At 37.5% G+C, this 27,915-nt stretch overlaps 1 protein-coding gene across 1 annotated transcript in view; it reads right to left on the bottom strand.

Annotated features, from left to right (window-relative positions):
• Positions 1-27,915, bottom strand: part of LOC111150784 (regulator of G protein signaling like 1) — an 84,959-nt gene that overhangs the window by 7,069 nt on the left and 49,975 nt on the right. Inside the window, exons 10-17 of the mRNA XM_022508383.1 lie at positions 21,822-21,927; positions 13,905-14,098; positions 12,494-12,611; positions 11,989-12,094; positions 9,575-9,704; positions 5,711-5,885; positions 1,519-1,657; positions 1,161-1,285 (exon numbers count right to left, since the gene is read on the bottom strand). Of these exons, the coding sequence (XP_022364091.1) occupies positions 1,161-1,285; positions 1,519-1,657; positions 5,711-5,885; positions 9,575-9,704; positions 11,989-12,094; positions 12,494-12,611; positions 13,905-14,098; positions 21,822-21,927 (1,093 nt within the window). The remainder of the gene's footprint in view (positions 1-1,160; positions 1,286-1,518; positions 1,658-5,710; positions 5,886-9,574; positions 9,705-11,988; positions 12,095-12,493; positions 12,612-13,904; positions 14,099-21,821; positions 21,928-27,915) is intronic.

Raw genomic sequence — 27,915 nt, 5'->3', positions numbered from 1 at the left:
TGTGTGTGGGGGGGGGGGGGGGGGGGGGGGAGGTCCCCTAAGAGCCAGAATCATATAATAATCTAAATATCCTAATTAGCCCTGTCTTGGAACATTTCAGCCGGTTATCCTCTGGTCACTGTCATACAGGGCCCCGTGTGGAACGTATAGGTTGGCACTATACACTATAGGAATGAATAACCAGCTGGGACAACCTGGACCAGTGTCCAGTGTCCAGTGTATAGGTTGGCACTATACACTATAGGAATGAATAACCAGCTGGGAGAATCTGGACCAGTGTCTCAGCCTAAACCTCGGCAGGCTAGGTTAGAAACCAGTGGGCCACAGGTCGCATTTGTCCTGCAGATATTTTGTTTGTTTCATTTTTGCTCTTTGGCCTTCATAATTTCCTCGCCATGTTTTAGTTTTGAGTTTGTTGCCACATTTGCCACTTTAACATTGGGAGATAGGACATAAAAACCTAAATTTCTGGGACACATTGGTGGCTCAGTTGGTTGAGTGACCAACTCTTGGTTTTGGCTCAGGTCATGATCTCAGTCATGAGATGGATCCCTGTGTCTGGGTCTGTGCCCAGCAGGGAGTCTGCTTGAAGATTCTCTTCCTCTCTGCCTTCCTTCACTCTCTCTCTCTCTCTCAAATAGATCAATCTTTTACAATAACAACAACAACAACAACCACAACAACAACAAAACTCCTAAATTTCTAAGCTCCTCTTGAGAATGTAATATCTAGCAACTGTGCCTCTAATGGTAATTATGGGATTTGGACATAACAGAGTAGAGCTTTTGTGTCTTACTCTCTCATGAAGCTCCTCAAGCACAATTATAGTTGTGTTAAACTTGACAGAACTTCTTCCCAGGTATGGAGGTCCATACTCACCCTTAGGTGAGGAACCTATGCCTAAGAAAATTAACCTCATTTTTCTAAGCAAGGAGGAGGTACCTGGGAGAGAGCCAGGTACTCTGATCCCCAGTCTTACTTGGCCTTCCACCCTCTGACTCAGTTTCAGCGTGAGAGTGGGAGGGATGGGGTATATCATGTGGCATAAGAATACACCATTGTAGTTCCCAAGAGACTGGAAACTGTGAAGCAGAGGGCTACTCTAGAAAGTCAAATGTGTTTTTCTGCCCTCGTGGTCTTGGGCAAGGAGAAAGAGTTACCTTTTCCAGAAGTACATAATGATAGGGAAGAGAGACATGACAGTTCCATGGAAGATGTTCCGATCTAGGTGGCCCTCTGCAATGGCAGCAATGATGGCATCCTTCTGGGATTCAGAGATGTTCACCTACCCATAGAATGGGAGCATGTTACTGGCCGAGGCTCCAAGGAAGGCAGAAAACCTCTCTTGACCCCCCAGGACCTATAAGAACACCCCCTCCCCAGAAGCTTTTCATGCAACTGCTAGGGAAAGGACATCTGGTTGACCCAAGACTTAGGAGGTGCCTATCAGCTTTCAGAGTTCTTGAGGAAGAAATGCTTCTTGGCAAATGCCCAGAGAGGAACGGGAATCCCCTTTACCCTCAGCCTTGGAGGGATTTCCGAATGCAGGTAGAGCTGTAGGATGATGTTAATTTTAGACCTCATTAGGGCCACGTCATTCTCCTTGTATGCCCGGTTGGCTTGCAGCACGTGAGCTGAACTCACCAAATCATTAAATCTAAAAAGAAGCAGTAAGTAGGAAATCAGTGAGGAGAGGATAAAAGCAGCAACTAAATAGGGCAGCCAGCCCAGACCCATTTCTGGCCTAAAAAAGACAGGGCCAATCCTGGGCCAGGTTGAAACTTAATTCATTCAATCATAATCCCTCCACAGGCAAATGCAAATTGAGCACCTACCACACGCCAGGTAATATGCTAAGTGCTTCTTCAAGTGTATTTCTTTACCATAAACTCCCTTATGTATCCCATCCTGCTTCCATCCTGACCTCCGTACCAGTTTTGCCTCTGAAGACTTTAAGGGGTAAGAGTTATCTTGCTCTTTCTTTACCTTCCTCCTGATGCTTTCACAATTACCACCACTCTTTGAAGCCACATATTACTTTACTTAATTTTTTTATTATAGTAAAATATATGCAACATATCATTTACCAGTTTAACCATTTTTAAACATACAATCAGTGGCATTAAGTACATTGACTGTGCTGGGCAATCATCAACACAATCCACCTCCAGAACTTTGTTCATCTTCCCCAGCTGAAACTCTAAGCCATCCAACAGTAACTCTCCATTCTCCCCATATCGCAGCCCCTGGCAACTTTCTGTCTCCTAGCAACATATTCTTTCACTAACTGTCAAATACCTGTCAGTTATACCTTATCTTGACTTATGTACACAGTTTATTTCTCTCCGGACTCTTTAAATCTTAACCATTTAAACTTTTCCTAAGAGTAGAATACTAAGATCTTCCCATTATAACCTTGCTTTGCATATCCATTTATTTATTCAATCAGTGGACCCTTGAAAGGGTTTACTCTGTGACAGGTGCCATACCAAGAGCAGGGATTCAGCAGTGACTTGGTAAACAAAGTTCTGCCTTCTTTTTAGTTGTCTAAATGCACTTCCTGCACCTATCATCCTACTTATTAACTCTCATTTGTGTTTGTCTGCCATCCAGATTGGTTTGCAGGATCTCAGAGAATAGGGAACACGTCTTAGTTGTCTTTTGAATCTCCAGTGCCAAACCCAGTGCCCAAGCAATCAGTAAGCATTTGTGGAACTGAACTAAATGCCTCATTGGGGTGCAGATTAAGAAGATCTCTTAACCAATTCCCCTAACTAGTGTGCTGAATGACCAGATACTCTGTATTTCTCAAAACACACCGACTGATGCCTACGACATGCTCATCATATACACTGGTTGTACCTTCTGTAATGTACTCTCACATTTTCACAATGAGTTGAGGCAGATACATACTGAGAATTATTCATGCCTCTTCTCAAAGATTTTTGCCTGTTGTACTTGTTCCTATAATTGGTAATTTATGAAAATTAATAAAATATGAACATAAAAGGAAAAGATATTTGTTGTTTCTCAGAAAATAAATTTGATTGTGTTGGAATGTTCCAGTAAAAGCAAGTTGTTTTTTAAAAAGTTGCTATTGAAAAAAAAAAAAGGTTACTATTGAGTGAGGTGTGACAAAGCAATTTAAAACTTTGAAAAAACACGTATAAAAATTCAGAAGGATAAAAAAAAATTCAGAAGGATTAAACTGCCTTTATATTCTCACTCACTTTAAAGAGAGAAATTTTAGAATTAGCTGATAACATTTTGGATATAATTTATGCAAGAAAAATATATGGATCTCCAGTTAGAGGAATGGCTTTGATTTTACGTTGAAAGTTTGACAGGTGAGTTGAAGTATGTTAGCATGATTTAACATAATAATATCTATTTAAGTATGGATGTTCCTCACAAATTTAAAAATAGATTTACCATATAATCCAGTAATCCCACTACTGGGTATTACCTAAAGAATACGAAAATACTAATTCAAAGAAATATATGCACCCCCTATGTTTATTGCAGCATTATTTATAATGGTGAAATTATGGAAGCAGTTCATGTGTCCATTGACAGATCAATGGATAAAGAAAATATGGTATATTTATACAATAGAATATTACTCAACCATGAAAAAGAAAGAAATCTTGCCATTTTCAACAACATGGATGGAGATAGAGGGTATAATTCTTTTTTTTTTTTTTTTAAAGATTTTATTTATTTATTTGTCAGAGAGAGAGAGAGAGGGAGAGAGAGCAAGCACAGGCAGACAGAATGGCAGGCAGAGGCAGAGGGAGAAGCAGGCTCCCTGCTGAGCAAGGGGCCCGATGTGGGACTCGATCCCAGGACGCTGGGATCATGACCTGAGCCGAAGGCAGCTGCTCAACCAACTGAGCCACCCAGGCGTCCCTAGAGGGTATAATTCTAAGTGAAATGTTAGAGAAAGACAAATACCATATGATTTCACTCATATTTGGAATTTAAGAAACAAAACAAATAAAAAAAGAGACAAACCAAGAAACAGTCTTAACTATAGAGAACAAACTGATGGTTACCAGAGGGGAGGGAGGCAGGGGATAGGTGAAATAGGTTGTAAGAATATACTTATCATGATGAATACTGAATAATGTGTAGAATTGTTTAATCAGTATATTCTACACATGAAACTAATATAACACTGTATGTCAACTATATTGGAATTAAAATTTTAAAAAAGCTAATCAACCAAAAGCAGGCAAAAATGACAATAATAATGATACACAATGAGTGAAGTAATATAGAGGATTGAGTAGCCTGTATGCATGTACAGGAGACTTCCAACTTATATCAACTTAAATACCATTTATGCATCTCTATCTTTATTTCTAAATTAGTTCAGAACTTTTAAAAGTTCTCAAAAAAAAAAAAAAAAAAGCCCACCACATTCTAAAACATAGACTCATAAGCCATTCTACTTTAGTACATAAGATACCTAATCACCATGCAGTACATCATTTCTATGGTGGAAATGTATTCCAAATTTCAAATCAGTGTTCCAGGAACATACCCTTTCTGTTAATGGCAAAGATGTTCCCTTTGATGAGGACAGAGAAAGAAGCAGAAACTCTTATTTCTCTTAGAGTCACTTGTTTCTATCTGCAAATGTTCAAGAAAATTTTAAGTCAGTTTTCTCCTTTAGAGGCGCTAGACCTGTGTTCTCAACTGTGCTGCCATCAGAATCCCATGAGCAACTTATGACAGTACCAGTTCCCAGGCTCCACAAGGGACCCCTGAAATCCAAATCTCTGGGCCTTGGCATTGGCAGTATTCACCAGCTCCCAGAGACCCTGATGTGCACCAGTGTTGAGAACCATTGACTGACTCCTTTACCCCAGTAGGACTGTTTTGCAAGTTCAGACCCTGGGCTCACAAATTGAAGAGCTGCACACATGAGACACAGTTGGTTAAGAGTATTTCTAAGTAGAGAGGTGCCTGGGTGGCTCAGTCACTTAAGCCCCTGACTTTTGATTTTGGCTTAGGTCATGATCTCAAGGTCGTGAGACTGAGCCCCATGTCCGGCTCTGCACTGGATATAGAGCCTGTTCAGGCTTCTTTCTCTTCCTCTCCTTCTGCTTCTCTTTGCCCAGAGAAATATTTCTAAGTAGAAACTGTACTAAACGACAGGTAAGAATAATCTGACCCAGGGCAGAAAGACGTTTTGCTTTCTGTATTTCACCAAAGCTGTAATGGAATGACCTCCAATTTTTTTTTTCTACTACTTGCTTTTTTCATAAGATGCATGGATAAAGCAAGGAATAATATCTATATCTATAACTATATTTCTCTGTTCAATGTCATGCACACACACAGACACACAATTTTTACTACTATCATTCTTTGTTCTAACTAAGGAACTATTGGCTCTATGGTGCTCCATAAGAGGACTTCTATCATATTAGCAAATAATAAGGAGAAAAAAGCGCTCCACTTCCTGGGTATAAATATCATTTCTATATTTCAATCATTTCAATATTGGCAACTCCAGAATACTGAAGAGCATCTAGGACCTAAAGGGAAAGATGGCCGAATTGATACAGTGACGGGCAGAATTCAGTGAGATTTTCAGTTGGAGATTCCTGCCTGGCAGGGCTGAAATCACTGTGTCACTTACAGGCTTTGCAGGAAGGTACTAACCAGGGAAAGCCGTGATAGGGAGAGATGGGAAACTTACCTCTCTATTTCAGAAAAAAAATACAAATCATTGATTGCGAAGTTGACGGTGATAATTCTGTGGCCAAGTATTCGACGCTTCATCAGTATTACATCCCCATTCTCAAGGTCTGCGTTCCGGACGTTGGCGGTATTTGCGGTTGGGCGTCCTGGTGCATTTGGTGTTGTGGAGAAATCTGAGAGAGAAAGACGAAAGAATTAAAATCTAGTTTGGTGAAGTTGCTCTTAAACGTGAAGCCTTTGACTTGGGCATAACTAAAATGAAGAAAGGAAAGTGTGGACCCATTTTTGGGTCTGTTGAAATAGTGATTTCCTACCCTTGGGCTCAATGTTTTACTTTGATTTGAAGGACTGCTAAAAAAGCCATCTGCTCAGATGGTATGACAAAAAAAAAAAAAAAAAAAAAAATCAACTGAGTACTGAAAGGTGTTTTCCTGGTGCGTGTCTCATGGAAATATAATTGCTCTGTAGTTATGCCAATCCTTAACATTTCTGCAGAAATTGGATATGCAGATGTGACCTTCAAAATGGAGTCTGTGTTTGTTTGTTTGTTTTTTTTAAGATTTTTTTATTTATTTGAAAGCGAGACAATGAGAGAGAGCATGAAAGGGGAGAAGGTCAGAAGGACTCCCCATGGAGCTGGGAGCCTGATGCGGGACTTGATCCTGAGACTCCAAGATCATGACCTGAGCTGAAGGCAGTTGCTTAACCAACTGAGCCACCCAGGCACCCAGGAGTCTGTGGTTCTGATGATGCTTATTCTAGGTTTATCAAGGAAGTAATTTAGAAGGAAACTGGGAAAGCAGCACAATAAAAAAGTCAAAATATCAAGAGTAAAGAAGTTTAATGGAATAGAGAGTAGGGTGCTAGAGTAGAAAACAGACATAAATGAGTAAAGAAGAATATAGACGATCCAAGAAGGTTTGGATTGTGTCTAGAAAAACAAGACATTTATTTTAGAAAGTTTCTTGAGTAGGATATACACAAAGAAATCCATTCATTGGGATTTAGGATAGAGAAGACAACAGTTTTGGACTGTATCTGGCAAGCAGACCCTGGTTAATTGCCTGGCTGGGTTTAAGAAAATTGTCTAATCCAGCTCTAGAATTTACAATTCTTCCTATAAAATCCGTTATTCTGGATATCTGTTCAGGAATCGTTGATGTGGTATGGTGCTTCCTATGGTGTAAGTGGGATTCCTTTTGGAGAAGTGTTACATATAAAATGGGAGGGTACTACAACACTGAATAAATAGCTAGCACCTCTTATTTCCCAGACCTTGTGCTGGGTCCTAGGGTTACAGCACCAAATAAAGCAAAGCCTCCTCCTTCCTATCTTATAATCTCTCTATCTCTTAGACTTGAGTTCAAAGGGGAAAACAAAGTTTGAATAGAACTTGGAAGTTGGTATGATGGCCAGGGAGTTTAGGAAAAGAGTATGCTAAATCCATTCAAGAAATCTGGGAGCAGTGATATACTTGTAAACCAGCTCTGGTAGGGGAGTGGGGAGACTGGCTTTGGTGGTCTTTGCTGATTTCTATAATAAATACTTCCACTGTAGCTGGTTTTAGCTATTGATGGTTCACAAAATGTCCCGAATATTTAAGTTGACTCTCAATTGGGTAGAGATTGTCAGGTTGTATTATTTTTTTAAAGCAAGACCCAACTCTATGCTAGCTATAAGAATACTTTAACTGTAGGACATAAATAGGTTATAAGTAAAGGAAATGAAAAAGATAATACATGCTAACACTAATAAAAAGAAAGCTGGAGTGACTGTCTTAATATCAGACAAAGTAGATTTCAGAGAAAAGAATATTACCAAGGATAGAAATAATTTTTTTGTAATGACAAATGGGTCAATTGATTGAAGGACATAACAATCCCAGGAAAGTCTAAATGTTAATGATAGAAAACAGACCACTGGGAGACAGATCTCCCACTGAGCTATAGAAGCACTCTTCTTGGGCTGTCTTAGACAAAGCTCAGGATGTGGGAGGTTGAAGTAGGGTGAAATTAGACTTTCTAACCATTCTGGGGCACGAGGGTTTGAACTAATTTTATTTAAAAGAAGAAACAAAAGAGCTAGAACTATTCGAAAACCCGAAATGTTTGTGAAGCAGTTCCTAAAACATACATACAAAAACTTTTGCAAATTAGAAAATATCATGATATTAAAATTAAAATTCCAATAGAAAAATAGACAAAGGACGTAAACAATTCAAAAAGGACTGCAAATGACCAACAAATAAAGGTACTCAATTACTAAAAAAATATACATAAGAATGGCACGTTAGTTTTCATTTACTGGATTGTCAGTTTTTTGTTTTGTTTTGTTTTGTTTTGTTTTTAGACAGAGATCACAAGTAGGCAGAGAGGCAGGCAAAGAGAGAAGAGGAAGCAGGCTCCCCATGGAGCAGAGAGCCCAATGCAGGACTTGATCCCAGGACCCTGAGATCATGACCTGATCAGAAGGCAGAGGCTTTAACCCAGTAAGCCACCCAGGTGCCCCTGGATCGTCAGTTTTTAAAAAGTGTCTAATATCCCAGAGGTTGGTGACAACGTGGCACTTATTTATACAGTTGGTGAGAGTTTAATTAGTGTAATGTTTTTAAATTTTAACTATTTTTAACCATTTACCCATTTCTCCCATTTTAAGGAATTAATCTCATAGAAATACACGATTGCTAAATATGTGTGTTTTGCAGCATTATTTGTGATACCGACAATTAAAACAACTCAAAAGTCAACAAGAGAGATGAGGGCGATAGACATTAAGGAGGGCCCTTGAAGGAATGAGCCCTGGGTGTTACATGCAACTGATGAATCACTAAACTCTACCTCTGAAACTGATCATACACTATGTTAATTCATTGAATTCAAATTTAAAAAACTAAAAAAAGGAAGAGATGAGATTTTCATTATCAATTCCTCTAGTATTATCTCAGGCACCTTGACCATCTCATTAATCTTAATTAATTAATCATAATCATTAATCTCCAGTCCAACGTGCCTGATTGCAGTTCTTGCAATAAGCCATGCTCTTTCTTATTTTAGGATTCTACGTAGACCTTGAAATCGCTCCCCACCTATTTTGCCTGCTTAACTTGTCATTCACGAAGACAGATTTGTCATTTTCTAGCCGTCTTCCCTGATCCTCCTCCCTGACTAACTAGGGTCTCCCTACAATTGTCACTGGGATTACTCACCATACGATAACAGCAGTAACACTGGCTAACCCTTTTATAGTAATGGGTAAAGACACTTTGTATGTTTTAACTCATCTAATCCTCACAACAATCTAGGCGTTAAGCACCATTATTATTACCATTCTACAGATGAAAAAACTGAGGTATAAAACCACTTTCACAAGGCCCTTCAGGCATACTCAAACCCAGGGTATTTGGCTCCAACATCTGTGGCTCTTACTTTCTGTCTTGCCCTCAAAATGTAAGTGCCATGAAGACATGTCCTATCCTGCATGTTTACCACTGTATCCCTAGCACCTGGCAAAGTTCCTGCCACGTAGTGGGTTCTCAGAAAGTGTGATGAATGAATGAATGAATGAACTAAGAAATGAAGTAGTTGAATAAATCTATACAATGGACAACAGTTTTGTGAACTGTCAGATCTTGCTGCACTTCAGTCATTTTCCACCCTTGCTGGCTCTGGGAGAAGAAGCCACAGGACTCACATCCTCTCCAGGCAGGCCTGAGCTTGGCTTTGCACCCAGGACCTGGAGTCCTTGCCGGACCCCAGGCTCACACAGGCAAGACAAAAAATGAGAGCTCTGCAGCCTCTTATCAGGGCTGACCCCTGTGTCTGAAATATCAACCGGAAAGACAGTAAATGGAGAGATGACTTACTTTCCTTGTTATTTTGTACTTCTAGGTGAAGATAGTCTTCAAATTCCTGGCGCTTATGGGGATCAGACACAAATCTGCGGTACTTGCAAAAGCTCTTAATGAAGCCAATCATTTTCCGCCAGCCTCTCCCCTGGGGGAAGAAAGACGGGTGCGCCATATTCATTAGTATAGCTGCTGTTCACCGGAAGTCTTCTATGTGCCAGAAACTTGACATTCATTATATTTAGTCCTCACAATACCTCCTTTGTAAGGAATAATCTTAAACTCCAATTTAAAGGTGAGGAAAAACAGAATCGTAAACCTTCTCCAAATTAAGTGGCTAGTGAGCAGAAGATTCTGGCTTTACCCAGGCACGGGGCCACTGGCAATGCTCCTTCTACCATAGTCTTTCAACAGTAAGATTTGAGATGACATGATTAGGAGAGAGTGTGAGTGCTAAAAATAGGAAGAAAGAGGGGTGGGAGATATGCCTAACGCACAAGAAGGGAGTATTAGCTCAGGAAAGTTGGAAATGTTGAAGAAATAAGGAAATGAATAAAATCATTTCTAATCATTAAAAAGAGAAAAGTATAATTACATGCAAATGCATACCATACACACACACACACACACCCCACACACACCCAAATGCATTTTATAAGTTCATTATCTGTTTCTTAATGCCCAGTGACCATTCTGTAATTCATTTACCCATTGACAAATTGATATTTGGAGTCAGAAAGAATCTTATTGATCAACTAGATCAGTTGTCTCATTCCACAAAGAGGGATCTTCAAGGCAAGCATGAATTTAGAAAGCCAGTAGCAATATACAAAAATCACTGGGTCTGGGTTCAGAAACTTGGAGTCTAGAGCCTAGCTTTTCCCTGATTATGTAATTTGGGTCAATTTACTTAATCTGTGTCTCAGTGTCTCCATGTATAAGAGAGAAACAATAGCCTTCAGGATTGGGGTGAGGGTTAGTGATTATGTATTTAAACTCTAGTGTGGTGCTTGGTACAAAGTAGGCACTAAGTACGTGTCAGTTTATTTTTATCTTTTCTTATCTAAGAGCAACTGGAAGACCTGAAATTAAAATGAAGTCTGGTTCTGGGTACAATATTCCTTTTAATGTCCTACATGAGCATTCATGGTACCCCGACACAGAGTTGACTCATGTATGGAGGGAAAAAAAAGAGAAAAGAGGGAGTAGACGTTTTTATAAAAGCATAGTCCATGTCTGTTTTCAGAAATATCTTAGCAAGATTTTTGGAGTCACAGCTGGGCTCAAATTTTTCTGATACTAACCAACTCTACAACACAATGAGCAAGTGATTATTTAAAAATGGAGCATGTATTTTTTTCTCAAATCATACGAAGATAGTTTCCTGAATAACATTCCTGTCTAGGGGAGCATGTGTCTTGGTTGACAGGCCTCAGAAGTACACTGGAATTTACTGATGAAACTTCTTTGTAAAAATAATATTTAATTATTTTAAGACAATATTTAATTATTGCCATTTTCTTGCAAACCTCTATTTTGCAAAATTGTATACTGTCCATTAAAATGCTTTTATGTAAACTGGAAAAAAATCCTGTCTCTTCTTTCTCCCACCCACTCCTCCTTTTTTTTTTCACTGCTGGCATAGAGAAAGAATGAGCTAAATAATTGGTGAGTTTGGAAGAAGAAAATGGGCATGTTCTGCTCTCAGCCCTCTGCATTCTCTCTTTGGGAGTGGCTTGTTTTCAGGATACCTGTAGAAATGTCAGGTATCCATAAGGGGTTTGTCACTCAATAAGGGATTCACCCAGAAGGCCCAAGTTGTTCCATTATGCCAGTGGCTGCATACCTGACTAAGTTTAATTTGGGTGCAGAGAGGGTTATTAAACCCATCGGATGTTATGGCCAATCCACGTCCTTCAAACCAGCTTTTAGCAGTAAAAAAACTCCCTCACATTTTGATCTCCATGTATCTGACCCCTATGTCTTTCGCTTATCTGGTTCTAGTCACAGAGTGAAAGCAAGGATTTTTCCTCAAATTCCCACTGTAACAATTTCTCTGAGCCTCGGGGTCCTCCATTGTAAAATGTGAATTAAGAAACATAGCCAGGGGCGCCTGAGTGGCTCAGTGGGTTAAAGCCTCTGCCTTCGGCTTGGGTCATGATCTCAGGGTCCTGGGATTGAGCCCCACAGCAGGCTCTCTGCTCAGCAGGGAGCCTACTTCCTCCTCTCTCTGCCTGCCTCTCTGCCTGCTTGTGATCTCTCTCTGTCAAACAAACAAACAAACAAACAAACAAACAAACAAACAAACAAACAAACAGAGTAGTTGTTTGGGTGAATAAATAAGCTAACAGGGAAAGTCTTTTTTGCACGGTTGACAAAGCGTAAGATGTCCTTGTCCCCAGTGTGTGGTCTTCACTGCCTTCCTCACTGACCTGGGATTCTTGTAGGTGAGCTGCGGTCTTTGAGGGCTTCTTAGAAGTTTGTACTTCAACATGCCCTTCAGGATAAGGTGGGAACAGCTCTTGGTAATCTTTAAACCTGCCAGAAGGAAACCAAGAACATCAAGAAGGCAAACACCTGGTACAAAAAAGGTAACGGTCAAGGCAAACCTACCTCAGCTTTTGGAGGAAGTCAAAGTGGGAACTGGGGAATGGTGGGACGCTCCCAAGGACTCTTCTTACCATTTCGGTCCTTTGCTAATGTCAGCCTATCCTTCCTGATCAATACTGTATTGTTCCTTGTTCAGGTAAATGAACTGAAATGTGTGTGTGCACAGGTATGTAGGTAGAGGATTCAAGATAAATTTGATTTTTCTCTTGTAGGGAAGCTTGGGCAGTGAACTGTAAGAGTAAATTTGAGACTCCTTGAGTACGACGGCTTTCAGAAGCCAATGAGCAGCTCCTGAAAGAATTATCACCTTCTCTGAGCAATACTCACCACTTCTCTTCCAGAGATTTCATGACAAAGCCCTGTATCATTAACAGTGTGGTTGTGCTGACATGACGCATTCCAGAGATTTCTTTGACAATAGGGGCGTCACACTGCAGTATTTCTTCTAAAAAAATGCCAAGAGAGAGAAAAAAGTCATCAACTTGTCTACCTTTTCTGAGGTACCTGGTGTGTTTTTCATCTTAGAGTCTCACAGTTCCTTATTCTTAATCTGGTCAGACTCCGAGCTCTCCACAATTTGAAAATCTCAAAAGCATAATTGTAGAGCAAATACTTCCATTCAAATTCAAAAACAAGTGCTTCAAGGGAAGGAGATATTTAAAAGACTCATTTCTGCAGTTAAAGTGTTTGGTTTAGGAAGAGAGCAGAACAGTAAAGGATTAAAGTTAAATTGTTGGGGCAGATGGGAGGGAATCCAAGATTACAAATAAGTATCATGAGGGCACTATGATTCTCAGGTGTCCAGATACTACTGTGTTCATTAAAAAGACTTGAAAATTTATCAACGACAAGATCTGCAAACTCATCTTTGTCTTCTTCCTGGTAATCAACAAGTAAATATTTCTTATAAGTAAACATTTGCCAGATTTACATCTTTTTTTACTTTCATAAAACGTATAACCTTATCTTGGTTATCACAAGGAAATACACACACACACACACACACACACACACACACACACACACACACCTGTTTGTTCATTTTGTGGCAAAATCTTCATTGCTTTGCTATAGGTTTGTTAACTTTGAGGAGGGGATTATGCTTACCTCCCTTTTCTCCCCTCTAGAATTATAGGTCAACACTTTATCTGCAACTTCTGTGTTTGGCCAAGATGAATTTACGTGGGTCAGATTGCCCTCCCTCCACAGGCAAGTAAACAAAATTTATGAAACAAAGATTTTCAGGGAGACAGTTCTTCCCAAGACAACTCTCTCTACAATCTACAGTGGGCAAGCACCCCAACTTTACAGACGGCTGACTCTTAGTTTTGTATCTAAATTACTGTCTAGTTGATTTAAGGGTAAAACAACTCGAGTTTGAATTCAAGTTTTCTGTGTTTCATCGTCCTCATTAGTAAAATGGAGCTATTCTTTCTATCTTATAGAGATTAAATAAAATCCTATTTTCAGTGCTGAATTGAGTTAAATGTGAGGTTAAATTTCATATTTAAGTACAAGTGTCTTGCACTTGGCTTCTTGCAGTAGTATTTACTTTAGATTTATTTTTGTTGCTCTCTGCTTTTACTGTCCCTCTTAATCTTTGCCTCAGTACTGCCCATGCGGCCACTGCTCTGTTCTGCTCTTTCAGGGGTCTCACATGAGACAGTTTCTCTGCCAAACTCTACCCCTAACATACTAAAGGGAGAAGGGAACAATATCAGGAGAAGAGGGTGTATACCAGCAGAACTTTTGCCATGGAAATAAGTCTTGATTATATTTTCAAAGAGAGACTTGTACATTTTTTCGTTTGTCTCAATACTGATCTTATGTATGGCTACCAGGAATTGCAAGGGGCTTTCAGCCTTCCGTTCTTTGAGGAACTCTTTGAAGAACTCCAAGTGGTGTGTATTGAGGAGGACTTCTGTTAAGTTTCTGGAAAACAAGAAAGCATCATTGGTGAAGAGAAAAGGATGGTAGCCCAAGATTCTGCTCCAGTTAAGGAATGTGGAGGGGCATCTCCCAGACTTTAGCCATATATGAAAAGTGGAGTCAATAAATTGGTTACTATGCCTATCTCCTTGGAATAAATTTAAACTTTTATATATCTACCCTAAGCTTAGTCCAATCATTTGACAACCCCAATAGAAGAGGAGGAGAGGTATTTAAAGGAGATAAATTTTTTTTTACATTGTTGATTCAAAGCAACCTCTAATTGGCACTCATTTCAATGAGGCAGAGCATGAGTGATCAGTTGTTATTGATCAACATTTCTAAATTTCTTTAGTTGACTTATTATTTCACATTTCCTTACATATAGATACTCCTAATATTTTATCCTCAATCCTCTTTACTTTTGCCTTATGATTTTCCCCCTCTCTGGGTAATGTCTGCATCTTCTAGGCTTTCAGTTTTCATTGATATGAGGAAGTGGTTTCATTTCATTTTGATTTTCATTGATACCATATCTCTAGTTCTCATGACCTCCACCTCAAAATTTCAACTGTCCATTCAACCTCATCTTTGTCATACTTATTATTTAAGCCGCTATACATACATCCACGTGTTGTCCAACTTATCCTTCCTCCTTTACATACTTATTTCATTAAGTATGATGTTAGCCCTAAGTTTTTTTTTTTAATAGGTGAACTTTATTTGAATAAGATGGTACACTTCTATTTTAATTTTATTGAGAATTTGTATCATGAACGGGTGATGGATTTTGTAAAATGCTTTCTTTCACCAATTGGGATAACCATGTGGAGTTTTCCCCTTTACTTTATCAATATGGCATACTGTATTAATTGATCTTTGGATGTTAGAGCAACTGCATTCCTGGGATAAATCCCACTTGGTCATGTTGTATAATATTTTTTATATCTCGCTGGACTTGGTTTGCTATTGTTTCATTGAGGATTTTTATATCAAGATTTGAGAGGGAAATTGGTCTGTAACTTTCATGTCTTGTGTTATCTTTGTTTGACTTTGGGATCAGGATAATACTTTTTTGGCCTCATAGAATAATTTAGCAAGTGTTCCTTATCTCTATCTTCTCAAAGAGTTTATGGATATTATTTGTCATTTAACTACTGCATAGATTTTTCCAGTGAAGCCATCTGTATCTAGACTTTTCTCTGTGAGAATATTTTAGGTTACTAATTTAATTTTTTCTCTTGTTATAGATTTATTTGCATTTTCTCCTTCTTGAGTCAGTTTCAGAAACTTGGGTATTTCTAGAAATTTATTAATTTCATCAAAGTTGTCTAATTTGTTCCTTACATTTCTTTAAAATCTTATTAATTTCTATAGAGTCAGTGATTATGTTTTCTTTCAGTCCAGACATTGGGGATCTGTGTCATCTAATTTTTTCCCCCCTTGGCCACTATAGCTAATGGTTTATCATTTCTTTTTTTTCTTTTCTTTTCTTCTTCTTTTTTTTTAATCTCTACAAAAAACCTATTTGTGCCTTGATTTTTTTCTATTTTTTTGGTCTACATTTGTTGACTTCCACTCTGACATTTATTATTTACTTCCTTCTGCTTTTAGTTTGAATGTATCATCCCAACTTTGGTCTCCATTGTTTCTGATGACAAGTAAACTTTAATCTTTTTGTAGTTCCCTTGAATATAAGTAATTTTTCTCTTGTAGCATTTAAGATTTTTCTCTTTGTCATTCAACATTTTGACTATGATATGTCTAGATGTGGATCCTTTGAGTTTTTCCTACTTGGAGTTCATGAAGCTTTTTGTATGTCTTAATTAGGGTTGTAATAAAATTTGGAAAATATTCAACCATTATATATACAAAAATTTTCTGCCTCTTTCTCTCTCTTTCCTCTTTTTCTGGGATTTCCCTTATTTGCATGTTGGTATGCTTACTGGAATTTCTCAGATCTCTGAGGTTTTGTTTATGTTTCTTTATTCTTTCTTCTTCAGACTGGATAATGTATATTGAGCTATTTTCAAGTTCACTGCTGCTTCTGCCAAGTCTGTTGATTCGCTCTAGTGAGTTTTTCATTTCAGTTATTGTACTTCTCAACTCCACATTTTTATTTGGTTCTATTTTACAATTTCTATCTTATTAATATTTTCTATTTGATGAGTTATTATCCTTAGACTTTCCTTTAATTCTTTAAACATGGTTTCCTTTATTTCATGAAACATATTGCCTAGAAGACTTTGGTAAGTCCAATATCTAAATCACCTCAGAGACAGCTTATATTGGCTGCTTTTTTCCTTCTGTGTATGAACCATACTTTCCTGTGTGCTTTTCTTGGGAGGTGGTGGGGGGGTATGTCTCATACTTTGTTGTTGTTCTTTAAAACTGACATATTAGATTAATTTATTAATTAATTTATTAATAAAATTAATTCTGAATTCTTTTGAAAGCTTTGTTCAGGTTTATCACTGCTTTTATGGGACAACTATTTGTGATGTTCTTACTCCACCATTCCAGAAATCTGATTCTTCCTCTTCAGTCATTTTAAAATCTGTATCTTCCCTTCCATTTCTACTCCCACTGTTTAATTCAAACTTTTATTATCACTTGTCTGAACAACTGCAGTGAACTTCTAACTACTATTTCTGTTTTTGGTCTCTGATTCTCAGACTTCTTATATATCATTATTATTTCTGCCAGGGTAATTTTTGTTGTTGTTGTTGTTTTTAAAGATTTTCTTTATTCATTTGAGAGAGAGAACAAGAGAGAGCATGAGAAGGGAGAAGGCAGAGGGAGAAGCAGACTCCCCATGGAGCTGGGAGCCTGACATGGAACTCGACCCTGGGACTCGGGGATCATTACCCGAGCTGAAGGCAGTCTCTTAACCAACTGAGCCACCCAGGTGCCCCAGGGTAATGTTTTTTAAATCTATATAACAGACATTTCTGGTACTCTTGTTCTAACAAATGCCAAGGAATTATTATTTCCAGTTAAACAATACAAATTCCTTAATAATTTATTCAAGACCTTCTTTCTATTATTTGATCTCAATATGGCTTTCTAATCTTATGTTTTATGTCCCTTTACCTCATGCATTCTATGCTTAACATCACTGGGCTGTTTTAAGTTTTTAAGTACTTTTATATTTGTGAGTTTATATGTTGGTGTCATTTCTTTAGCTTAGAAGATTTAGCCCTACCCCCAAAATACTCACTTTTCTTTGAACATGCACATGAATTTGTACTTGTAGTTTGGGACCTCTTCTGATACTCTGACTTTTCCTAATCCTCACTCAAAATTTCCTTCTCCTTCCTACACTCTTATAGTAATTAGTCAATATTTATTGTAACATTATAAGGTCAGCCTTGTATTTTATTTAATTCTCTATTAGATTAAAGGCAAGGATTATATTTTATTTTTTGTAACGTTAGTGTCTGGGACACAGATTCTGGTCAATAATTGTTTATTATATTGAATGAGGGTTAGGACAACGTTTAAGAGAATTGCAACTATGGTATCCCTGGGCCATTCTCTTTTGGTCTTAACTGAAGATATGAAACTGGACTATATGATTTCTGTGATATTTACACTCAAAAATACTGGAAAATAGGTATTTCTGTAAACATAATGGAGAGTGGGGAGTGGTACAAGTTGGAAGAGCAAAAGGAATAAATGATTGATGCTCAGAGAATAATTTCAGTTCCTTGAAGGGAAGGGAGGTCTCTCTAGAGTATTTAGAAGAGTTAGAGGACTTTCCGTGCTCAATGAATGTTATCAATAACTGAAAGCATACTTCAGAAAGCTTTCTCTCTGCAAAATATTCTCCCAATGACTTTGACTACCAAATTTGTATGTGTTACTATAACTTTATCTTCTTTAAGGACTTTTCATATACCTAGTAATTAAGAGGTAATTACTGAATAAAAAATGAATTATTGAATGGATGGCATGGTCTACAAGAGAATCATGGTCAAGTTGAGAGGACGGAAAACATACTGGGTCTATGTCAAGAAGCAAGAAAAGTCTCCCATGTGCATCCTAACTTTACACTTAAAGGAGTTAGAAAAGGAACAGCAAATAAAGCCTAAAACCATCAGAACAAGGGAAATAAAAGATTAGAACAGTAACAAACAATATAGAAACAAACAAACAAAAACCCAGTGGAATGGATTAATAAAACTCAACCTGGTTCTTCAAAAGAATTAGTAAAACTGACAAACTCCTAGCCAGACCTATCAAAAAGAAAAGAAAATGGACCCAAATAGATAAAATCATGAATGAAAGAGGAGACATTACAACAAACACCACAGAAATATAAGCAATTATAAGAGAATATTATGAAAAATTATATGCCAACAAACTGGGCAACTTGGAAGAAATGGACAAATTCCTAGAAACCTACAAACTACCAAAACTGAAAGAGGAAGAAATAGAAAATTTGAACAGACCCATAACCAGCAAAGAAATTGAATGAGTAATAAAAAATTTCCTAATAAACAAAAGTCCTGGGCCAGGTGGATTCCCAGGGGAATTACTTTAAAGAAGGGTTAATACCTACTCTTCTCAAACTATTTAAAAAAAAAAGTCAGAAAAACTTCCAAACTCATTCTACAAAGCCAGTATTACCTTGATTCCAAGAAAAGGACCCCACTAAAAAAGGAGAGTTACAGACCAATATTCCTAATGAACATGGATGCAAAAATACTCACCAAATCTAATTCAACAGTATATTAAAAGAATTATTCACCACAACCAAGTGAGATTTATTCCTGGGTTCAGGGGTGGTTCAATATTCACAAATCAATCAATGTGATACATCACATTAATAAAAGAAAGGAAAAGAGTCATATGGTATTGCCAATAGATTCAGAAAAAGCATTTGACAAAATACAGCATCCATTCTTGATTAAAACCCTCAGAAAGTAGAGATAAAGGGAACATACTTCTACATCATAAGACCATATATGAAAGACCCGTAGCTAATATAATTCTTAATGGGGGAAAACTGAGAACTTTCTCCTATGGTCAGGAACAAGACAAGGATGTCCACTCTCAACCATTACTATTTAGCACAGTACTGGAAGTGTTAGCCTCAGCAATTAGACAACAAAAAGAAATAAAAGGCATCCAAACTGGTAAGGAAGAAGTAAAACTGTCACTATTTACAGACAATATTATACTCTATGTAGAAAACCCAAAAGACCACCAAAAAAATTGCTAGAACTAATACATGAATTCAGCAAAATTGCAGGATATAACATCAATGTGCAGAAATCTGTTGCATTTCTATACACCAATAGTGAAGCAGTAGAAAAAGAATTCAAGGAATTGATACCATTTGCAATTGCACCAAGAACAATAAGATACCTAGGAATAAACCTAATTAAAGAGGTAAAAGGTCTATACTCTGAAAACTATAGATCAGTTATGAAAGAAACTGAAGAGAACACAAAGAAATGGAAAAGCATTCCGTGCTCATGGATTGAAAGAACAGACATTGTTAAAATATCTATACTACCCAAACCAATCTATACATTTAATGCTATCCCTATCAAAATATCACCAACATTTTTCACAGAGCTAGAACAAACAATCCTAAAGTTTGCATGGAACCACAAAAGACTCCAAATAACAAAAACAATTCTGAAAAAGAAAAACAAACCTGGAGGCATCTTGAGGCATTGACACAGTATGGTACTGGCACAAAAATGGGCACATAGATGAAATGGAACAGAATAGAGAACCCAGAAATGGACCCTCAAATCTATGGTCAACTAATATTTGATGAAGCAAGAAAGATTATTCAATGGAAAAAAGTCTCTTTGACAAATAGTGTTGGGAAAACTGGACAGCAACATGCAGAAGAATGAAACTGGACCACTTTTTTATACCATACACAAAGATAAATTCAAAATGGATGAAAGATGTAAATGTGAAACAGGACTCTATCAATTTTTCTAGAGAACACAGGCGGGAACCTTTCTGACCTCAGCCATAGCAACATCTTAGTAGACATGTTGCCCGAGACAAGGGAAACAAAAGCAAAAATGAACTATTGGGACTTCAACAATATAACAAACTTTTGCACAGCAAAGGAAACAATCAACAAAAATAAGAGGTAGCCTAAAGAATGGAAGAAGATATTTGCAAATGTCATATCTGATAAAGGGTTAGTATCCAAAATATATGAAGAACTTATCAAACTCAATGCCCTCCCCCCAAAATACTTCAGTTAGGAAATGGGCAGAAGACATGAATAGACACTTTTCTAAAGAAGACATCCAATGGCTAACAGACAAATGGAAAGATGCTCAACATCACTCATCATCAGGGAAATACAAATCCAAACTACAAGGAGATACCACCTCACACCTGTCAGAATGGCTAAAATTAACAACACAAGAAACAGCAGGTGTTAGTGAGGATGCAGAGAAAGCAAAACACTCTTGCACTGTTGGTGGGAATGCATACTGGTGCAGTCACTCTGGAGAACAGTACGGAGGTTCCTCAAAAACTTAAAAATAGAACTACCCTATGATCTACCAATTGTAGTACTAGGTATTCACCCAAAGAATACAAAAATACTGAGTCAAAGGGGTACACGCACCCCAATGTTTATAGCAGCATTATCAGCAATAGTCAAACTATGGAGAGAGCCCAAATGTCCATCAGCTGATGAAGGGTAAAGATGTGGTGTGTGTGTGTGTGTTTGTATTCCACCATATATATATATATATATATATATATATATATATATATATTATATGGTGCATTATTACTCAGCCATCAAAAAAAAAAAAAGAAATTTTACCATTTGCAATAACACGGATGGAGCTAGAGTATATTATGCTAAGTGAAGTAAGTCAGAGAAAGTCAAATGCCATATGATCTCACTCATATATGGAAATTAAAAAGAAAACATGGACATATGGGAAGAGAGAAAAGAAAAAAGGACAGAGGGAAACAAACCATAAGAGACTCTTAATGATAGAGAACAAACTGAGGCTTGGGGCACCTGGGTGGCTCAGTGGGTTAGGCGTCTGCCTTTGGCTCAGGTCATGATCCCGGGGTCCTGGGATCGAGTCCCACATCGGGTTCTCTGCTCAGCTGGGAGCCTGCTTCCTCCTCTCTCTGCCTGCCTCTCTGCCTACTTGTGATCTCTGTCAAATAAATAAATAAAATCTTTTTTTAAAATTTATTTGACACACAGAGAGAGATCACAAGTAGGCAGAGAGGCAGAAAGAGAGAGGGGAGGAAGGAGGCTCCCTGCTGGATCCCAGGACCCTGAGATCATGACCTGAGCAGAAGGCAGAGGCTTAACCCACTGAGCCACCCAGGTGCCCCATAAATAAAATCTTAAAACAAAACAAAACAAAACAAAACAGGCTTGATGGAGAGAGGTCGGTGGGGGATTTGCTAGATGGATCATGGGTATTTAAGAAGGCATTTATGATGAGCACTGGGTGTTGTATGTATGTGATGAATCACTGATTTCTACTCCAGAAACCAATATTGCATTGTATGTTGACTAACTAAAATAAAAACCTTAAAAATAAATAAATAAATAAATAAATAATAAAGTGTGCCTTGCATATGTGTATGACATGTGGAAAGAAGCAAAAACTCCATGTACAGAAAGATAAATTCAGCATTAAACACGTTGAGATTAAAGAGAACTTGTGTCTGGAGTATATTGCTGTAACCAGATCCTATGTCTTACCTGGGTCTTAACGAGGGCTTCCTTACACCAGCCTTTCTGAAGAAGGACATTTTCCTATGTGAGGTTGAAAACACATTTGGTTCTCTAACAACTTCCAATGCAATATCTAATGAAAAAATCACAAAGTTAGGTAACATCGTGTTATAAAGAATATTCCAGAGAATAAGAAGGGACAAATTAAAAAAGATACTTATCAGACATCAAGTACATGTGGAAGAACCACAGTTCCCACAACCGCCCAGCATCTCAGGACATTACTGCTGAAAAGAGACTTGGGGATGATTTTTACCCTGACTTCAGTCCAGATTGTGTTATCTAAGTGTGTTGGTCATTAGGCCAAGAAGCCACCTTCCTCAAAAGACTTCCTAAGACCAAGCCTATTGTATTTCTTCCCATTTTAACACCAAATGTTTTCTATCCTTCCTCTAAACTGCCATATTGACTGGACTATATTCCACAAGACATTCAGTCTGCCTGACACCTCTGTTATCCCATCCTATGCCCTTTCACTTGCCCTCAGGAGCTCCTGCTCTGTAATCAGCAAACTCTCACAGAATCTGGAGCTCTTTGTTAAATGTTCTATCTCCTTGCTTTAACTGAAATCATTTTCTCTTCTGAGAACACTGCTTCCACTGAAAGCTTCTCTTTTTTTTTTCTTTTTAAAGATTTTATTTATTTGACAAAGAGAGATCTCTAGTAGGCAGAGAGGCAGGCAGAGAGAGAGAGGAAGGGAAGCAGGCTCCCTGCTGAACAGAGAGCCCGATGCGGGCGGGGTTGGATCCCAGGACCCTGAGATCATGACCTGAGCAGAAGGCAGAGGCTTAACCCACTGAGCCACCCAGGTGCCCCACACTGCAAGCTCTTAAAAGCTATTCTATCACACCATAAGCAATTTAGAGTGGGTGTCTGCTTCCCTATTACCATATAAAAACATTATTTCAAAAAGTATATTAAAACATTGCTATTGAAGAATAATAGATTCCAAGGATCTCAGTATCTTAGGAAAGCCCTTTGGGGTGAGTATTATATAAGAAAATATATAGATTATCAACTTATTAAGGGCAAGGATGATATATTACTTATCTCACCCCCAGAAATTGGAACATGTCCTACCTAGTTATATAGTTAATGCCTTAAAATGTTTATTAAATAGAATATATTCCCACAGAAAATTTTTATATGGTTTGGTAATACTAGCAGTGATAGCACAGAAAAAAGACTGAAAAGCAATAGAAATATATATATATATTGCTTCTAAGTAAATGCAATTGAATTGGTGAAAAAAATAAAATCCAGATGATGGAAGACTAGATATTAAAAAAAAATCCACACAAATGAAACTCAAAAACCCAGTATAAACACTTATAAATCCTGGATAAAAAAATTATACATTTTAAAACTCATATATAAGTTTGTAGAAAATTACAACAAAACAAAATAAAAACATAGAAATTAGAAACAAGGAGGATGTTAGAAACCAGAAAGTTTAAGTTGACATCCTAGAGGTGTTCACAGTGTTAAAACCACAACAGGTCAGAAGACAAAACCATTGGCCTTTAGAAAAAGGAAAAAAAAAAAAACCCTGGCACTGCTTTTATTCTTAAAACACTCATCAATTATGACAGTTACTACTGAAAAATTAACAAGACTTTTGGCAGAGTCTCAGGGCACAAGAAGGCAAATTGCAAACCAGCGCAGGAGCAGGGGCTCTGATAAGTACCAGTCTTTCAATTGTGATCCCAAGAAATAAAGGAAAGCAGAAATAGCTCATCCATCAAAAGGAATAAAAATCAGCTTTGAACCAACACATTCCCTAAATGGATTAAGGTTATTTGGATGCTACTAGTTTAGTGTATGTCAGATGTAAGATAAAATCCTCTCTGGAGGAAAATAACATTTCCAGAGCCTCAAATTATCACTACAGTTTTTTCTAACCAACCATGTTAAAAAAATAAAGCAGAAATAGCAAGGTATTTAAAAAGACCTGATCAAAAAAAAGAGGGGAGGAGGAGTTGATAGTTGAAATTGTTATAGGAAATCCAAATATGGACTTTTAAAATTACTATTATTAATATAGTATACGGAATTAAAAGGAGTAAAATATCAACAGAGACTAAGTATCATACAAAGAAAAAATTTTGAAAATAAAAAATTTAATGACTGAAATAATGAAATTAAGAACTAATAAATTGGTTTAATGACAAATTATATACAACAAAGTGAGAATTACTGAACTAGGAGTTAGATCAAAAGAAAATATGCAGACTGAAACATACAGAGAAAAATATGAAAAATGAAGAAAAATCATATAAAACATAAGCAAGTGGCTATAATGTAAAAAATATATGAAGTAAGATTATCAGAAAGAGGGAAAAAATAAAACGGAGCAGGACAGGTATTTGAAGAGATAATAACTGAAAATTTTCTAAAACTGACAAATGACATCAAATCAGAAATACAGGAAGTCCTGAAACCACAAATAGCATAAATACTTAGATATGTCTTATTAAAATTGCATGACAAGGGCGCCTGGGTGGCTCAGTGGATTAAAGCTTTGCTTTCCGCTCAGGTCATGATCCCAGGGTCCTGGGATCGAGCCCCACATTGGGCTCTCTGCTCTGCGGGGAGCCTGCTTTCTCCTCTCTCTCTCTGCCTGCCTTTCTGCCTACTTGTGATCTCTCTCTGTCAAATAAGACTCTGAAAAACAATCTGAAGGGTTTGAAGAGGTGGGGGGGGGTGGGAAGTTGGGGGAACCAGGTGGTGGGTATTAGAGAGGGCACAGATTGTATGGAGCACTGGGTGTGGTACAAAAACAATGAATACTGTTATGTTGAAAATAAATTAAAAAAATGATTGAAAAAAAGAAAAAAAAAGAAAATCTTTTAAAAAATTGCATGACAGTAGAAACAAAGAGAAAATGAAGGGGGGGCTGGGCAATGAATAAAAGAAATATTTCCTTCTACTAAATAATGCCAGTGAAGACATTAGGCTGACTCCTCAAAATGAACTAAGGAAGCCAAGAGATAGTAAAATGGTATCTTCAAAGTGCTAAAAGAAAGTAATTCCAACAAGAATTCTACAGCCAAAGACCATATTATCAAACAGAGCCAAAATAAAGATAATTCTAAAATTTACATTAAAGGAAATGCCAAAAGGTGTTCTTAGAGGCAACTTAGAGGGGCAGGAAATGATGAAAAAGAAAGAAAAAGTGAATATGTTGTGAGTAAGCATAACTGAATATTAATTTATAAAATAGTAATATATATGTAGTAAAAGTAGTAACTTACATTAAACTTTAATGTCAAGGATGCATTTTGAAATCTATACAGTAACCAGTAAGAGAAGAAAACATGTAAAAACAACACATTAACAGAAAGAATATATGGAATTATTATCAGAAAACAATTTGTAATCTTAAAGAAATCCAAAAAGAGAAAAGAGAATATAGAACAGAAGGGTCAAATAGAAAATAGTAAGGTAGCATTTAAAACCTAATACACGAGAAGTTACAGTGAATGTGATCAGACTAAATAATTAGAAGGTAATTCTCAAATTGGATTAAACAAAAATGCAAATACCAAAAAAGAGAGATTCTGCTTAAAAAAGGCTTACCTTAGATATAAAAGGAGATATTAAAAAAATAAAAGAATGGAAAAGGATATAACAAGCAAACACTAGCCAGAAAGAAAGGTGATGACTATTAGATATAATTAGATATCTAATTAGATCAGATAATATCAGACAAAGTAAACAATAAAGAAGCATCATCAGAAATAATGAAATTTTCTACCATAAAGCTATAATGGTTCCAAATTTGCTTGTATCTAGAGATGTAACCTCAAATAATATAAAGGAGAAACTGCAAGTCATTTTTTCAAAAAAATTATTTATTTATTTTAGAGAGAGAAAAAGAGAGAGAGTGAGAGCAGGGACGGGTGGAGGAAGAGGAAAAGAGGATCTTAAGCAGACTTCCTGCTGAACATGGAGCCCGGTGGAGCTCAATCACATGATGCTGAGATCATGCCCTGAGCTGAAATGAAGAGTTGGATGCTTAACTGACTGAACCACCCAGGGGCCCCCAAAACTGTAAGTCTTAGAAAAAGAAGTAAAAATCCAGAGGGGAGATTTAAAAATTTCTCTTTCAATAATGGATACAAATGTACTCTAAAACTACCATCAAAGATAGAAAATCTGGGGCCTGGGTGTCTTAGTTGGTTAAATGTCTGCCTTTGGCTCAGGTCATGATCCAAGGGTCCTGAGATTGAGCCCAGCATTGGGTTCAGCAGGAAGCCAGCTTCTCCCTCTCCTTCTGCCCATCCCCATCACTCATGCTCTCTCTCTCTCTCAAATACATAAATGAAACCTTAAAAAAAGATATAGAGGGATGCCTGGGTGGCTCAGTTGGTTAAGCAGATGCCTTAGGCTCAGGTCATGATCCCAGCATCCTGGTATCGAGTCCCATATCGGGCTCCTTGCTCAGCAGGGAGCCTGCTTCTCCCTCTCCCTCTGCCTGCCATTCTGTATTCCTCTGCACTCTCTCTCTCTCTCTCTCTCTCTCTGACTAATAAATAAATAATCTTAAAAAAAAAGATATAGGAAATCTGAACATACTTAATCAAATACATCTACTTGCAGATATAGAATATTACATCCAAAATTATATGCCTAGAGATAGATAATTAATTATAATAAGAGGGTATCATAAATAACTTAAAATATTTGAAATTTCAAATGAAATCAACAAATTTGTAGAAAATACAACATATTAAAATGACACAAGAAGAAATAGAAAGTCTGAAAAATCCTACATATTTTAAAGAAATTAAGTTTGTAATTAAATCTCTCCTTGAGATTGAGACAAGTGTGCTTGCCAACACCATTTCTTTCTTTTTAAAAAAATTTTAAAAAATTTTAAATTAACATATAATGTATTATTAGCCCCAGGGGTACAGGTATGTGAATCGCCAGGTTTATACACTTCACAGCACTTACCATAGCACATACCTTCCCCAATGTCCATAACCCAACCACTATCTCCCTACCCCTCTCCCCCTGGCAACCCTCAGTTTGTTTTGTGGATTAAGAGTCTCTTATGGTTTGTCTTCCTCCCGATCCCATCTTGTTTCATTTATTCCTTTCCTACCCCCCAAAACCCCACATGTTGCCTCTCAACTTCCTTGTATCAGGGGGATCATATGATAATTGTCTTTCTCTGATTGACTTATTTTGTTAAGCATAATACCCTCTAGTTCCATCCACATCATCACAAATGGCAAGATTTCATTTCTTTTGATGGTTGCATAGTACTCCACTGTATATATATACCACTTCTTTATCCATTCATCTGTTGATGGACATCTAGGTTCTTTCCATAATTTGGCTATTGTGGACCTTGTGGCTATAAACATTCAGGTGCACATGCCCCTTTGGATCACTACATTTGTATCTCTAGGGTAAATACCCAGTAGTGCGATTGGTGGGTCATAGGGTAGCTCTATTTTCAACTTTTTTTTTTTTTTAAAGATTTTATTTATTTATTTGACAGAGAGAGAGAGAGAGACATCACAAGTAGGCAGAGAGGCAAGCAGAGAGAGGAGGAAGCAGGCTCCCTGCTGAGCAGAGAGCCCGACACGCAACTTGATCCCAGGACCCTGAGATCATGACCTGAGCCGAAGGCAGAGGCTTAACCCACTGAGCCACCCAGGCGCCCCTATTTTCAACTTTTTTAAGAACCTCCATGCTGTTTTCCAGAGTGGCTGCACCAGTTTGCATTCCCACCAGCAGTGTAGGAGGGTTCCCCTTTCTCCGCATTCTCGCCAGCATCTGTCATTCCCTGACTTCTTAATTTTAGCCATTCTGACTGGTGTGAGGTGGTATCTCATTGTGGTTTTGATTTGTATTTCCCTGATGCCGAGTGATGTGGAGCACTTTTTCATGTGTCTGTTGGCCATCTGGATGTCTTCTTTGCAGAAATGTCTGTTCATGTCTTCTGCCCATTTGTTGATTGGATTATTTGTTCTTTGGGTGTTGAGTTTGATAAGTTCTTTATAGATTTTGGATACTAGCCCTTTATCTGATATGTTGTTTGCGAATA

This window comes from Enhydra lutris, unplaced genomic scaffold (assembly GCF_002288905.1).
Source record: "Enhydra lutris kenyoni isolate GAN:26980312 unplaced genomic scaffold, ASM228890v2 scaffoldscaffold24, whole genome shotgun sequence".
NCBI lineage: Eukaryota > Metazoa > Chordata > Mammalia > Carnivora > Mustelidae > Enhydra > Enhydra lutris.
This window is presented reverse-complemented; position numbering and strand designations above follow the sequence as displayed.